Source organism: Cinclus cinclus, chromosome 1 (assembly GCF_963662255.1).
Source record: "Cinclus cinclus chromosome 1, bCinCin1.1, whole genome shotgun sequence".
Classification (NCBI taxonomy): Eukaryota; Metazoa; Chordata; class Aves; order Passeriformes; family Cinclidae; genus Cinclus; species Cinclus cinclus.
This window is the reverse complement of record NC_085046.1, coordinates 56,738,326-56,754,117: the sequence shown is the minus strand read 5'-3', so window position 1 is coordinate 56,754,117 and position 15,792 is coordinate 56,738,326. Positions and strand designations below refer to the sequence as shown.

At 40.6% G+C, this 15,792-nt stretch overlaps 1 protein-coding gene across 2 annotated transcripts; it reads right to left on the bottom strand.

Moving 5' to 3' along the window:
- Positions 1–9,376: 9,376 nt before the first annotated feature.
- Positions 9,377–15,792, bottom strand: HUS1 (HUS1 checkpoint clamp component). 2 transcript variants are annotated; one of them, XM_062498292.1, is made up of 8 exons: positions 15,678–15,792; positions 15,233–15,360; positions 14,601–14,777; positions 13,830–13,937; positions 12,826–12,900; positions 11,508–11,607; positions 11,019–11,150; positions 9,377–10,195 (listed from the first exon to the last, which is right to left on the bottom strand). In XM_062498292.1, the coding sequence occupies exons 1-8, from the start codon at positions 15,727–15,729 to the stop codon at positions 10,113–10,115; spliced, it is 855 nt and encodes a 284-aa protein (XP_062354276.1). In that variant the 5' UTR covers positions 15,730–15,792; the 3' UTR covers positions 9,377–10,112. The 2 variants fall into 2 exon arrangements, with proteins under 2 accessions (XP_062354276.1, XP_062354268.1); XM_062498284.1 differs by lacking the exon at positions 15,678–15,792 and having other exon boundaries at positions 15,233–15,631.

Here is a 15,792-nt window from a genome sequence, read left to right as displayed (position 1 = left end):
TGTATTCATTACTTATTGATGGTAAGGGATTGGTTGAAACTAAGGAGAGGTAACTCCTTTAAGAGTAACTCCTTTAATTCCACCTCTTTAAATTGTCTCAACCCAAGACACATACAAACAGCAAAGTCCTTGGTAACTGCAGTGTGACATTAGTGGGGAAGGTTATTACATAGCTTATGTCTTTAGTCCTAATGTTTACTACAACTGTAATGGGTGATATTTTTAGGCTGTTAAAAAAGAAATTAGGCATTCCTGAAAGACTCCTTAATTAAAGGGGAAGAAAATCTATGGAAATAAATGACAAAAATATAAATGGTACTTTATTTCAGAGCCCCAAAACTCTGAAAGAGGGATAGGACTTCTGTTTCACAAATGTATTAATAAAATAATTACTATTTTTTTAGTGTATCCATTTGTCTACCCACAGTCTGGCTGTGGTTTTCTCTGAATTGGCCCTGAAATCAAACAAAATTCATGCATTAGTGGCATTTATTCCCCAGCATAGAAATTCTGTTCTCTGTCCTCAGGAGCTGTTACATTATTTGGCAGACACTTGCAGGAAGAAACAATAATCTTTTAATCTGCATGTTTCAGCCCCAAACACTAGCCCCACTGCACATCCACTTTTGAGAGATGCAGTTGACACTAGCATGTGGATGTCTCCTGCCACCAAGAGCTGGCATGCAGCAACAGCTTTGTCCTCTGGGTGACTGCTGTGGGTCAATGAAGCCTTGGGGTACCTCAATCAAGAAAAGTTCAGCTTCAGGCAAGAACCAGTTGGTAAAGATTATCACAATAACAAGTAACATAAGGCGCCTTTTTTTTCTTTTTTCTTTTGGATAGTTTAAGAGTCATGTAGCTTTTCTTAACTCTGAGCACAGGAACATTTTAACACAGGATGTGTCAAGTTAAAAAGCAGACAAATTATTAATCCTTTCAGAGAATCTGAGTCTGTTAGCAAATCTCAGAAAGGACTGAGTATCCAATGCATGCTAGTAAAGCTACGGAGACACACGAATTACAGCAGGCTTTATATCAGCCCCTTAATGCACACCAAATATTTAAAATGAGACAGTTTCTCAAGAGGGTATCTCTCATATGTCATGAACAATTTTATACAGCACCATTCCCACATTTATCTGGAAGTAACTTGTGCTTTGCGTTACTTCAAGCCTGAGATACCAAAAGCAAAAATAGTTTCTCTAAGAGGAAAAAAAAAACCCAAAACAAAAAACCCTCAACATTTTTTTCTGCAGATGGTTAAAGCAAATGGTGTCTGACAGCTTCTCAGTAACAGAAACCAGATGTGCAACGCTATCCAGTCCTATAAGTTTTTTTCCCAATTTGTGCTGTAGAAATTACATTAAAAGAAATGTCTGTAATTCTTTAGAAATTATGTAATTGCCATCAAAATACAGATTATAACTATTTATTACTTCTTTCCTGCTAGTGCAAAACGCAATGTACATTTTAAGGAAAGGAGAACAAATTTACAAGACCTTTGATTCTGGCTTGACTGTTTATATTGGGCTGGAAATCCCTGTCTCTCTGTAATTACTGTGTTTATAAAAATCCCAGCCAGGCCCCACCAGTCTTCCTTCAACCCCCACCACTAGCTTTTTTTGCATAGATTGCATTTTTGTAATGAAAATACACTGAGTAGAATTTCCCTCTAGAAACAGGATCTATTTCAATAGCCAAACAAAGTACTACAATAAATTCAACTTCTGTAGTACAAACGCTCCTGTACAGTTACCCAGATTCAAGGTTCTTTGGGGATACAGTCACAGCTGCAGAAGCTCTCTTCATCCTGGAAAGAGTCTCTCAACAAAAGTACAGTTTGATGATTTTGCTCTTTTTACCTCTGGAAAAAACACTCCAGTTCAAAAAAGAAGCTGAGAAAACACAGACAACCAAAACACAGGCATAAGAGAATCCAACAAAATGTGGGACCAACATACACTTTATGAATTCAGGAAAAAAAAATTGCCTAAACTGAAAGGGCCTCCTTGTTAAAAAGATGGATTACATTTAATTAAATGCAAGCACACACTTTTATGCAAGAAATTGGATTGTATGAGGATCAACAAGTTGAAGTGCCAGGTCCAGCACTTGGGTAACAGCAACTATGCAGAGTGGGAAGAGAGTGGCTGGAAAAACTTGCCCAATGGAAAAGGCCCTAAAGCTGAACACAAGCCAGATTGTGCCCAGGTGGCCAAGAAGGTCAATGGCATCCTGGCCTGTACCAGAAATAGTGTGGCCAGCAACACTAGGGAAGTGATCATCTGTCTGCACTCAGCACTCTGAGTGCTCACACTGGGCATCCAGTCCTGGGCTCCTCACTACAAAAAAGGTATTGAGGTGATGGAGCATGTCCAGAGAAGGGCAACAAAGCTGGAGAAGGGTCTGGAGCACAGTTCTTAGGAAGAATGGCTGAAGGAGCTGGGGGATTTTGCCTGGAGAAAGCAGGCACTGGGGCAGCTTACCACTGTCAACAACTACCATAAGGAGGTTGTAGCCATGCAGGTGTTGGTCTCATCTCCCAGGCAGCAAGCTACAGAATGAGAGGAAATGGCCTCAAGTTGTACTGGGGAGGCTTGGATTGGATATTAGCAAAAACCTCTTCACTGAATTGGCTGCCCAAGGAAGTGTGGGATCACTGTCCCTGGAAGTGCTGAAAAGGTGTGTGGATGTGGTATTTGGGGGTGTGGCTCAGTGGTGAACATGGCAGTGATAGGCTAATAGGGGGATTCCATGATCTTAGAGGCCTTTGCCAACCTTTAAAACTTCATGATTCCATGATTCCATTTAAGACCACAAGTAGAAATAAATCTTGTATCTAAAACCATGACAATTAACTGCAGAAAGAAAAGACATAACAAATAATGCCATCATAAATTATGGTGGAGCATGTGTCATAACAACATTTTAGCTTTCAGAAATCAGGCAGAAGTATGAGACTTGTAGCACTAAATAAAAGGACATAAAAGAATGTAAAAGTGAGAGAAAGCAACTTATTCATTTTCTTCTCGGATACTGTTTTCCTTCCTGGTAACCGTGTTGCTTCTGCATACAACAGGAAGAATCCCAAACAAAGACTGTCAGAGTTCCTTCCAGGATAAAGACAGTTCATCAGAAAGCAAACCTATCCATGGATACCCATAGATGAAAGTCAACTGACCATCAAGGAATGCAATAGATAATCAGCAAGTTATACTACCAGCATGTGAACTGCCTCCTGGTTTTGGGGGTGGGGGTTGTAATTTAGATGTTTTAAATGAGCTCCTCTGCTGGCTTGGTCTTGCTAGCATAAATCAGTCTTTATAACAGAAAATTTGTTTCCTCACAGGTTTTAACAGCTACTTCCTTCCATTGTCTAAGAAATTATTTACTGAATTCAACAACTGTAACAACTGCCAGCAATAGGAAGATGACATTCACACCCTCACTCTAACTCACTGCATAACAAAGATCTCTGATTTAATTTAGCCGTGAGAAAATTGTGATTAATCATTTCACTGACAGGATTGCAATAGGACAGCACAAACCTAGTACACAAAACTTTCTGCATGTACAGAAGCTGAAGGATGGTTGGTTAGTTGGGTTCTTTCGGAGTGTGAGTGTGGATCTTAGAAATAGTGACATGTTGGCCTAAAGCTGAAGAAGGACACCAGTAGAAGGTATTTCTTTCCACTTCTATTAGATTTTTTCTTTGGCATTAAAACAACAATCCTTCTATACCTTAGTAATGAAATAAGATGCTTTCCAATATTTTATTAATTTTTGAAGCCTCTTTACAAAAGTGTCATCAACATGTGATAAAATTCATTTAGTCAAGTGTGTGTGGTTTGCAGTTAAAAAATGAGGGAAATGTCAAAAATTATGTTGAACTTCCATGGTGAAGTATTTAGGATCTTAATTGCTAAAATATCCAGACTGGCACTAAATATAACCTTAACTTGAAGTTTTCCTTAATTTTTATTAAAATCAGTGGATTTCATAAACATGTTTTAACTGGGCTAAAAAAGAGAATATGTTGAAGTCCTTTGAAAAACCAACACCCTACACATATATTGTACAGATGTTTTGAGATTGAGGACATAAAAAACCTACAGGGGGGGATTAATTCTCTCTACTTCAAGCCTACAGTGGTGGTGATCAGATGGAGTACCTTGTTTGCATGTAATGAGATTTCCATTCCACCAGTGCAATTGAACCAAATAAAAGTTCATTTGTCAACTGGTCTAGTTGTGAGAAAGTGGTTTTGTGTAAAAGAAAAATCCAAGTGAATAGGTTCTCTGCAGCCTCCTCCTTCCTCTCTGTAGATATATTCATGTCTCACAACTCACAGGCTATTGCAGAATGCAGGAAATAACTTCTTGTGGGCATCTCATATTAAAATATTAACAACTGTAGCAATGTAACCATACTTGAGTGAGTTATTAATTTCCCCTCTAGTGGGCCAATCTTCTATCTGCTTTCACTATTGTCCTGGTTTGGGACAAATTTGGGAGGAAACTCTGAAATGGTCCTTTCTTGAAAGCAAATTCAAGTGCCCCCCCAACTGGTTTGGGAAAAGATTTCCTTGGAGAAAAGTGGAAAAAAACTATTCAACAAGCAAAGCATTAACAAGCATTAAAAAAATTAATATTATTAAACAATAAAACATCTAGCTGTTCTGAGGAGATGGCAAATTCAGAAAAGTCCTTGTTGTAGGGTGCAGCTCAGCTCACTCAGTCTCTCTCAGTCCCTCCTACACTGGAAAATGTTGCATCCTGGCTCCTGGTGGGACACAGGCATGAGCTCCCAGTGCTTTTCTGGGTTTTCAGTCCAGGGCTGGTCTGTTCCAAGAAAAAGAAAAGTCCAGGGAACTTCTCTGCCTCAGCTAAAAAAAACAACAAACAAAACCAAACCAAAAACCTAAACCAAACAAACAAAAAGACCAACAAAAAAAGCCCAACTAACTAAAAGCAAAGGAGAGCTCTCTCCTGCTCTCTGTCCGTGGTGAAAACAACAGGCACCGAGAGAGAGAGAGAGAGAGAGAGAGAGAGAGAGAGAGAGAGAGAGAGAGAGAGAGAGAGAGAGAGAGAGAGAGATGTGGGGGAGCGAGTGCAGCTTCTGAAAACAAACTGCTTCCTTCTTCTCCCCCTCTTCTTTCTCGGAACCAGTCTTAAAGGTGCAGAACTCAATATCCAGCATAAACAGAACAGACAATTGGGGATACTGGCATCATAAAGTCACCCTAGGAAAACTATCTTCTGGGCTATCCGTCGGATACCGACTGTAAATTCAATCATGGAAACTTACAGATTTTCATGTATTCAGTCTTTAACCTGAAGGACTCGGTGAATTTGCAAATAAGGGGAAATATTCAAAAGACTCAGCATAGAAGTTTACTCACATAAACTGTACTGGAGACACATGATATATGATACATAGAGAGTAAGTTTAAAACCTCTTGCCTATCTCCCAGAGACAGAGACTATAAAGGCAGACAGAAAAGCATCACTGCAAAGTTCTCTGAGAAACCAAAAACAATACAAAATTGCATTTAACAGCATCAATTGCAGATACAGGACACTTTGTTTTTCTATTCTGTCTCAAGACTTGATGCCACAGCTGCTGCTACCTCTGCCTGCCAGGCTGGATCAGAGATGTATTACATGAAGCAGGCCAAGAAGAGAATATTCTGAGAATTATTTGTGGAAAGACTTGGAGCCATCATGGCTGACACACTCTGTGGTGGAGATTTAATAAACCACAATGGTCTTCCTTGTCTCTACTTTCTTAAACATTTTCCCCAAGTATGATTGGAAAAAATGTATCTGCAGACTAGAATGAAGGAAAGATCATGTTGCACATGCTCCAGGTCTCCTACACTGCTAAATGCATCCCTCCTGTCCAAAACACTCTTGAATGTCTTGACTGCAAATCTAAATGACCTCTGGGGGAGACAAGCTTTGTAGGGACCACAGAATGGGTAAGGCTGGAAGAGACCACAGTGGGACACCTAGCTCAATCTTCCGGTTCACACAGGGTTCCCTACACCATGCTAATCAGGAGCATGTCCAGACAGCTTTTGAATATCCCCAGGAAAGGAGTCTCCACAACCTCTCTGGACAACTTATTCCAGTACTCAGAAGTTCCTTCCTGTGCTCAGGTGAAACTTCCCATGTTCCAATTTCTGCCCATTGCTTCTTATCCTGTCCCTCATCACTGAAAAGAGCCTTGGTCCTACCTCTTGATGTCCTCCCTTTATATATTTCAGACATTGATAAAATCCCCTTTTAGTCTACTCTCCTCCAGGCTAAATAGTCCCATCTCCCTCAGGGTCTCCTCATTCATATGAATAAGGTGCTCCCTTACCCTTCCTCATCTTCACTGCCATCCTCCGGACTTGCTCCAGGAGCTCTGAACTGGTCACAGCACTGCAAATGTGGACTCACCAGGACTGAACAGAGAGGCAGAATCACCTCTCATGATCTCCTGGACACACTCCCTAATGCATCCCAAGATAACAGTGGCTCTCAGCCATAAGGGCGTACTGCTGGTTTACGGACACCTTATTGCACACCATGACCCACTCCTCCAGAGCTGCTTCAGAGCAAGTCAGCCCCCACCCGGTACTGGTGCATGCAGTTCTTTCTCCCCAGGTGCAGAACCCTGCTCTTGCCTTTGATGAATTTCAGAAGGTTCTTCTCTGAACAAGTCTCTTACCTTTGAGATTCTTCTGAATGGCAGCACAACATTCTGGGTTACTGGCCACTTCTGGATCCAGTCTTATGCCTGGGAGACACCACAGGACTCCAACTACACCCTGTACCACTGATCACAACCCTCTAGAGACCTGCCATACAGCCCATTCTCAATCCACCTCACCATCTGCCCATCCAGCTCACACATCCTGAGCTTGCCTATCAGAATGTCATGGCAGTGTCAAAAGCCTGGCTGAAGCCCAAGAAGACCACATTCACTGCTCTCCATTTATCCAGACAGATATCCCATTGTAGAAGGCAAACATCTCCAATTTGGCTTCTTCCTCTTACATGACAGTGAACCATTAAAGTTCATAAAATATAAATCTGTTAAGTGATAAGAAAAACCAACTAACTAGCCAATGATCTGGTATGAAAAGTGGGAAAGTCCAACATTCCTTTAGCGAACTGCAATAAATTGTACTTCGGATTGTCATGAATAGTACATCACAAAGTGGAAGATTAATTATTACATAAGTAAGAATTGAACACATACATCTTACTAGTTGAACAAAGAAGACCCAAACATTTATGGTACTAGACCACGCACACTAACAGTTTGTTTCCCTGACATAAAGATGTCTCTGCATTAATAAGGCTAGAATTTAATCTTCCATCAGACAAGCCAAGTGCACTAGAAATTCTTCATCACATATCGCAGCCAGTCATATAGCAGAAAGGTTCTTGTTTTAAACATGAAGAACTGAATCAAAGATATTTAAGTCCAGATGACATAATCTATTTAGCCACCTATCTGTTTGTAACATATCTCTGAGTCTATGCCTAAATGATTTTAACTGGATCATTCATGATGCCTGCTCTGGAAACAGTATTTTTTCCATAGCATAGTGTTGAGATAATTTCAGTCTTACATTTATGCTGGCAACCTGCCCATTTGAGAATTGTCATTTATGGAAAACAATAATCACACCCTCTCACAAGGGTTAACTGTGGTCCATTAATTGTTCCCAGCTTTTTCTTAGGAATGCAGAGTAATACATTTTCCACAGCTCTTCAGCACCCTCTGTTGTTTTATTTTTCTAATCAAAATGTCATTATTTTTTAATTGCTGTGACATTAAGAAAATCAGACTATATGCAAAGTCTTTGACAAATACAGCATAAACATAAGGATCAGTAATGCAGTGTGTAACCAAACAGCAAGAAAAATTAGAAGGTTATAAGTTTCCCTGACATGCCAAAAAAGGGTTAAGAGGAAGAAACAGAAAGCTTGAAGGGACACCAAGGGACACAAAAGTGATGTATTTTAGGAGGCCTCTGTATAAGTGTCAGAATATTTATTCCATGGTTATCTGACTGATCACATCCTATACTGGAAAATAAAAAGAAAATGAAGGAGGCAAATACAGATATAAATCCTGACTGATTAGCATTAACAAAGACAGTAACCAGAAAAAAAGAACCGAAAATATCTATTGGCAGTAATTGCTGGGCTATCAAGAAACAGCAGGCTACATTGGTTTAGGCTGTGATATAATTAGTTTTCTTCATAGTAGTGCATATGTTCTGGATTTATGACCAAAGCAGTGTTGATAACACAGTGATGTTTTTGTTATTGCTGAGCAGCACTTACACAGAGCCAAGGCACTGCCCCACTAGCAAATATGCTGGGACTGCACAAGAAATTGGTAGGGACACAGCTGGGACAGCTGACCCCAACTGACCAGAGGGATATCCATATCATACAGCATCACATTCATCTCAGAGAAAAGAAGAAAGGGTATTTGGAGTTATGCAGTCTGTGTTCCCAAGTAAGTGTTATGCATGATGGAGCCCTGCCTTCCTGGGAATGGTTAAACTCCTATGCTCATGGGAAGTAGTGAATGAATTCTGTATTTTGCTTTGCCTATTAAGCTCTCCTTTTCTCAACCCATGAATTTTTTCACTTTTACCCTTCCAATTCTCTCCCCCATCCCACCAGGTGTGAGTGAGTGAGTGAGTGAGTGAGTGAGTGAGTGAGTGCTTACCAAGGTCAACTCACAACATAGGCAAAGTGGGACTTGGTAAATGGTAAAGATGCAAACCTCAGCACGTTGCAGACAGTGGGTGGAAATACAACTGATGAGGCAGTGTGCAGGGCAAGGGAGAGCACAGAGGAACAAAGAGGGAGCAGGCAGGCCTATAAACACAAGTCAGCCAACGCACTCATCACTGCAAGTCTATTCTATCTTGTCACTGCCACTGCCTCTCCTTCAGCCTTCTGTTGAGCATTCGCATCTTCATGAGCTAAAGTTTCATTGCTCCCTTAACATCAATGCCCCCTGGGGGAAAAAAAAAACCAAACAACAACCCAGCACTTCTGACCATGACAAGTTACTTTCTAGACAAAACTCTCAATCTCATTTGGCAGCACAGACTCAATCACTAAAACAATCAAAGGCTATGTGGAACATGCCAGGATAACAAATAAGTCACACGTGGAATAAGGAGAAAAAGACCTCAGAAAATAAGCAGGAGGTAGAAGTAGGGGCAGTACTCCCATGAGTGAAATTTAGGCATGCTCTTGACTGCTTGACAGCCTAGATGCAATCTCACCATGTCTGACACCATGACGACAGAGCTTGTACAATGTTTTCTATCTTGAAGGGAAAAAATGTGATCCACAGATAACTTGTTCTTTATTTCACACCAATTGCTGCGCTCGTGCATGTCCTCATATGATATTCCTTCTGTACATAGGGATTTTCACTGCCCACATTAACAAAGTAATCCAGACTGTTTTGCTTGACCTTTCAAGCCAAGAGGTAAACAAAGAGTAAGCACGAACAGAACTACTGAGGTATGTTGGAACAAGTCTAATCAAAAGATTTCTAAGGGAATAGAATTCAGTTCCATACCACTTCAGGAGGGCTGCACATACTTGTCCAGGCAAACACCAATCTGGCAACCCTCCAGAAGGCTCTCCAGTTTCATGGAGGTGTGATAGCTTGCTCAAAGATCCCTTAACTTGGATTGCATAGCTCGATACTGAATACACACAGCAGAAGCTCCAGAGGTGAATTCTACCTTTAGTCTTTTGAGGAGACTGAAGTATTTAATTGAGCGTGGTTTTGGAATGCTTTGAGCTGTGGATAAGGTAGATTTCAGTTTTGCCCCTCCTAAGAGAAAGATATACCAATGCTCCTCAGCATTGTGTCTTTCGCAGCAAATAACTCTTCACAAAAATGGCTGTCTGGATGAGGAGGTATTTTGAATACTTTCATAAATACTGAAACAATATCCATCTGATGGCTGCAACTAACAGTGTCTCACATCAAAATACCCCAGCAACTTAGGAAAGATTTCAGACTTCATGAAAGAGGCTTCAGGTTGGAAAATGACCAAAGTTCCAAAACATTCAGGCAACTGCTGGTATAAAATACTGAAGTGAAACCTCCTCATGGAGCAAGATGAAGTGGACAATTCTTTTACGTACAATATCTGTAAGGAGGAAAAAAAAATTAAAACACAAATCCACCTTAAAGCAGGCATAATACTTAAAAATTACATCTTTTAAAGATGCCACCATAAGAACAATGCTTCCACCACTTCTCACAGGTAGAAGGGTAACTAAACAATTTAAATCCTTGAGCAATTTAAATTTAAAACAATTTAAATCCTTGTGAAGCATTAATAGTTCATGAAAAATTATAACAAAAAGTATAGTGCATAGGTTTGTAATGCTACACCCATTATTTAAATCTTCCTTGGGAAATTATTAGCATCTGCACTAAACCATAACAAACAGATGCTCTCAGGAAAAGCACAGAGAGTTATAAAAATAAGATATAAACCCCTGCATAGACTTTTGCTAGAAACACTAGCTGAATGAAAAGCATTTTAGTATTAGAATCAGAGTAAGAAAGCATCCAAAGGAAAAAAAAAACAACCAAAAAAAACATGCCAGTAAATTCCAATTTCTCTGCTAGAAGCTAGAGGCTTTAAGACTTTCAAAAAAATATCTCAAAATTGTAATGAAAATTAGTAACAACTTCAAATCAAAGACAAGACAAAACACATGGTTGGTGAGTCTGAGTATTCAGCTTGAGATTTTTAAAAGGGCCTGACTTATTTTATTTTTTCTTCCCCAAATGCCAAGGACTTGAATCTTACTGCCTAAAAATATAAATATTAGAAGTGCTCAGGTACAGTAAAAATAGCTGACTTTCAGACAGACAAACAAAAGATATGGTATTCTGCTGAGACTAAGTATGGTACTCATCCCTACTTAACTGGAATTCACGAGCAGAGCTGTTGAACTTACTGCACAATGCTTTTGTAGGATTGACCTGCTGTCCAGCAAGCAGCTGCTGCAGCTTCTTGATGTCTATGCATGCTTCAGCCATACTTTCCAGATCTCTGTCTTGAGCAGAACTTTGATATCCATCCTCTGATGCTGAAAGTGTAAGGGCACAACACTTAGTCCAAACATAAAAAGCAGTCTCAACACCCATAAGGACACACCTGAAAACTGCTGAAGCGCTGGAACTCAAATAGCTTGCTTTTAAGAACAGTGCAAGGAAAAGAAATCCCAGTTTTCTTACCAAACTGTCAAGAATAAGGGAAGAGGTTCCCCACCACCACCCCAAACATGAAACAGACACTCCACAGTCCACTTTTTCTTTTAAGATTTCATTTGAAGACTTCAAAGTACTTGATGCTATTTTCTAAAGAATAAAAGGTAAGTACTGTTGTAAGCAACACACTTAAGCAATGAGATCAGACAGATAAAAGAGGTAACAAGGAAACTTACCCCAGGGAGGATTTCCCAGGTCTTTAAAATGTGTTGTTACAGATACTAAGTCAGTTTCTATTTTCAAGTTCATTTCACCACTCAAATTTGCTTCAATCACCTGCAATCAATCTCAGTTTTAGACAACCCACTTTCACATTGCAGAATTATAGAAGAATACAGTTTGGTTTCGTTCAAATACAAGCTTCCAGGAGTACTTCAGGGCAAGTCAACCATACTTTTTGAAAATGGTTTGAATATTTCAATGTTCAGCTATAAAATGCATTTCCCATCATTCCCATGTGAATTACTCTATACCAAACTTTCAGAAGTTATGAAAATAAAGAAATGTAATGGCTCTCCAGTACTTCTAGAACAAGTGCTAGCTTTGGGAAATTCATATGCTGAGGAAAAGGTTTCAGAAATAAGAGACTGAAGCTGAAGAAATGCAAAGATACCTGAATTTCCATTCAGTTATTCAACAAATAAAAAGGCACTTACAAAGTCTATATGACACACAAACAAAATGGGATACTCCAGGAGCTAACAGTGCTGCTTTCAAAAATTTAAAATATATAAACTGGCAGTAACCCAACGTAATCTCTCAACTCTTCCAAGTCTTGAAAAACCAAGACTGTTCTAATTTCAGCTGGACTCTCAGAAGATTTCCTATTTATCAAAACTGGTATGAACAGCATCAAACCCAAACTATTCCAAAGCTTTACACTTACTTACTAACTTTCATGTCAGTCAATAATGGTGACTGTGAGCAAAAACAATTAAATAAAAAACCTTTTCTGTCCAACTGTAGAGGGTTTCTTTCAATTAAAAGACCCACCAGCACTCTGGAAATCCAGGGTAGACTGCAAACCCAACCTATCAGTCTAAAGAAAAGTATGACATCCTGGGGCTATTAGCAGAATTTCCTGAAAACCCTACATCAAGTTTACCTAACGTTCATTCACAGACACCTAACACAACACTCACTTAATAGACATTTCCTTAATGAAATAACCTGGGAAGTCTCCAGCTAGATTCCTGAAGGACTGTCCTTTCTTATCAGCTATGATAAGGAGTGGCTTGTAGAAACACAATGCTATGCTCTTTCTTTCATGTATGGATTTGGTACAAAGAGCATCATTTTCTGAGAAGCCCAGGAAAAGCTCTTCAGTGTCAATCTAAAATAAATCCCATAATTCTTTTCACAGTATTCAGGCCTTGATTTCAATATTTAAGTCATCTCAAAACAAGATAATGTGGCAGCACCAGTTTAGGCAACGTGTTATGTCCCTCATGAAATAATATCTGTAGCATACATGGTTTAAGTGCCTTAACTTACAATTAAATTGCTGAGATTCTTCATTCTTTCCACAACACTCTTCATTGTTTTCAGCGCTGGTAGGTAAATGCTGACCTAGGAATACATAAGAAGTGCATTTCCACAAGTTTTTCAGATGTAATCGGGACACATTTATTTCTACTGTCAATTCTATCTTAGTTTGGACTGAGTTATCTATGGCTTTCAGGATGCATAACATCTATCTGAAATCAGCAAATGCCTCAGGAACAGAGGAACTCTTTCCCTTTATACCAAGAGGGCATCATTCTAGCAATTGTTCCAGACATAATATTCCAAGTCTGTGTTCAAAATAGAGGCAGATCAGACTCTCATATGAACATCTGTGTTATTAAATAGTCAATTACTATAGCCAAAAAGGAAAGAACAAGATTCCCATGATAATGCAGTAATTGCTGGAACTGCAGCAGTGTAAATCTGAAATAACAAAATACTTCAAGTTTCCTCTTGTAAGTCTTTAGAATCTAAATACTCTTAGCTATAGAGGTAACAGACATCCATAACTTCAAATAGGAGCATATCTGTACAAGGACCTTTCCTTGCAACTCTGCTAAAAGTCAAAGAGGATATTGAGAGAATATATAAAAATCAAGAGGAAACACATAAACCTTTAATTCTGCCAGACAGGCCACAAATTTCAGAAAGAAGAGATTATTTGGGCCATTTGGCACCTGAACAGCTGAAACAGTCTAAACTTGTGTGGTTTAGAGGTGCTCCAGACTAAAGCCATGCAAATCCTTTTCTCATCCCTTTCTTTGCTCTGAACATCACAGAAGCAATTGGCAATCACCCACTCTCTTTCCAAAGGTTCTGGGCTCTCTTGTCAAGATAGAAGCCATGTTCCATGCCCCTCCAAAACTGTAGCCTCCAGTCTTCCCTCCCTCCTTTCAACTCCTTTCCAAACCCCACCAGTAGTATACTCTGTAGCAAAACCATTCCACTGGCAAACTCCCCTTTCAGTAGGGAATATAAAAACAGAGGCTTACATCAAAGTCCGGCACGCTGGGCTCTCTGAAGTCATTCCACATTCTTCTGGGAATAACTCCCACAGGAATGTCATGTGTCACAATCCTACTGCTGCTTGATAAGGATGGCTTGAAGGAAAAAGAAAACGCTCTTGCAGTTAAACAGAAGACTGGAATTCTAAATTTTAATTTTTCAGACAAAGTCTGGGAAATGCTGTAAATACATGCTCCACCCTCAGTTCCAGTTTTCCCTCAGTTCCTAAAAATATGCTTTTAAGTGGGTTGCCCTTTTGAATGAGGAAGAGTTTGTGATGTATCAGTCATTAGTGTATCTATAAGCTACCCTTAGAGCTGAAGAGGTGAATCAGCGGAGTTAATGACAACAAAAGAATCAGAAGTCAGCATACAGTATCGGGGAAAAAAAGGCAAAACACAGAGCCAAACACTGAAACCTCCTTCACCTAATGGCTTCAATGAAAAGGCAATAAAAGGCACTAATCCGCAGAAGATGCAGAGGATGAAGAAATGGAGAAAAGTAGACATTAGAAAAAGTTGTTTCAATAACATAGCTTGCTTTCTTCCTCGACCTCCTCCCTGCCTTTTGGAAAATCCAAATCTGGTTCTGCATGCTACCAACCAAGATGGCAAGAAAGGCTAGTGAAATGGAAAATGGTAAAATGTCTCTTTAGTTTTCTAGACTTAAACCAAATATTACCTTTTGATCTTAGGAAAAGCACTATATTTTAAAGAACTTTTTCTTAATAATGAATGTGAAAATACGGTTGCACTTACTAGCTCCACAGCAACACTGAGACAGGGACAGTGTTTATTAGTCAACTTGATCTTCACTGCCTTAGCATTCTGGGCAGTTTTTAATGCTCTCGAGAGGTTCTCAGGCACCAGCTCTAAATAGATTTCATTGTGCTCTGCAGCTACTCCTTCCATCTGAAATTCATCGAAGAAGTTCCCCTACAATTTTTGAAAGTTGGGAAATAAAGCAAACAAGAGGGGCAAGTTTTACTTGTCAGACCTTAAGCTTAGAACTGCATGTGTACAGCCAAAACTCCCCTCTGCCTGGGATCACCTGAGGAATCACAACAGGCTACACAACCACGAAGGCTCGTTGCTTCAGGCTAAACCAATTAATGTCCTCCCCTAACACCTAATCAGCCCATTACACAGTGAGTTATGCTTTCCCTTTCCCAGGTTTGGGCAGGCCCGTGTAGGCCAGCACACACTGAAACTTTACACTGAAGAAACAATCAAGGTAAAGGTAATATTCAACCTCAAACACCCGTGCAACCAGACAGACCTTGAGAGACCTGGCACTTCGAGGGTGGGGGCTACGAGAAACTCCTGGTACACAGAACCCAGCTGCATGCTCTGGTTTTCAACATGTGGTTACTGAACTTCCCGGGGCTCACCTGGCTCAGCTCACACCACATACTGGCGCCTCCATTTGCCACTTTATCCGAGAGGATGAAATACAGCTTGCAGACAGTAAGGCGCAGGATGCAGGTCTTGGCTAACTTGGCGATTGTGTTAATTATACCTGCCGGAGGGAGGGAAGGAAGGAAGGAAGGAAGGAAGGAAGGAAGGAAGGAAGGAAGGAAGGAAGACATTACAGCCGTGATCGCTCCACGCACCCCGGCCTCGGCGGGACAGAAAAGCCTTCAGCTCCTACAAACGCAGCTCCTGCTGCTGTGAAACCCCTAAGCACCTTGGGGCGAAGGAAAGCGCCTCACGCCACCTCCTCGCAGGAAAGGACTGCAGTCCTCACCTCCCCTCCTCTTCCCTTTGCCCGAGAAAGCCGGCCCCGGCCTCTCAGCGAGGCACTGCCGCCCTCCAAGCCTGCCCCGGCATACTCACGGCTGAAGTGGTTGAGGCAGGCGAGATCCACGATCTTAGCCCGAAATCGCATGGCGGCGAGGGGCCGGGAGTGCCCTGAGGGTCAGGGACGGGGAGGCCTCACAGCGACCAGCGC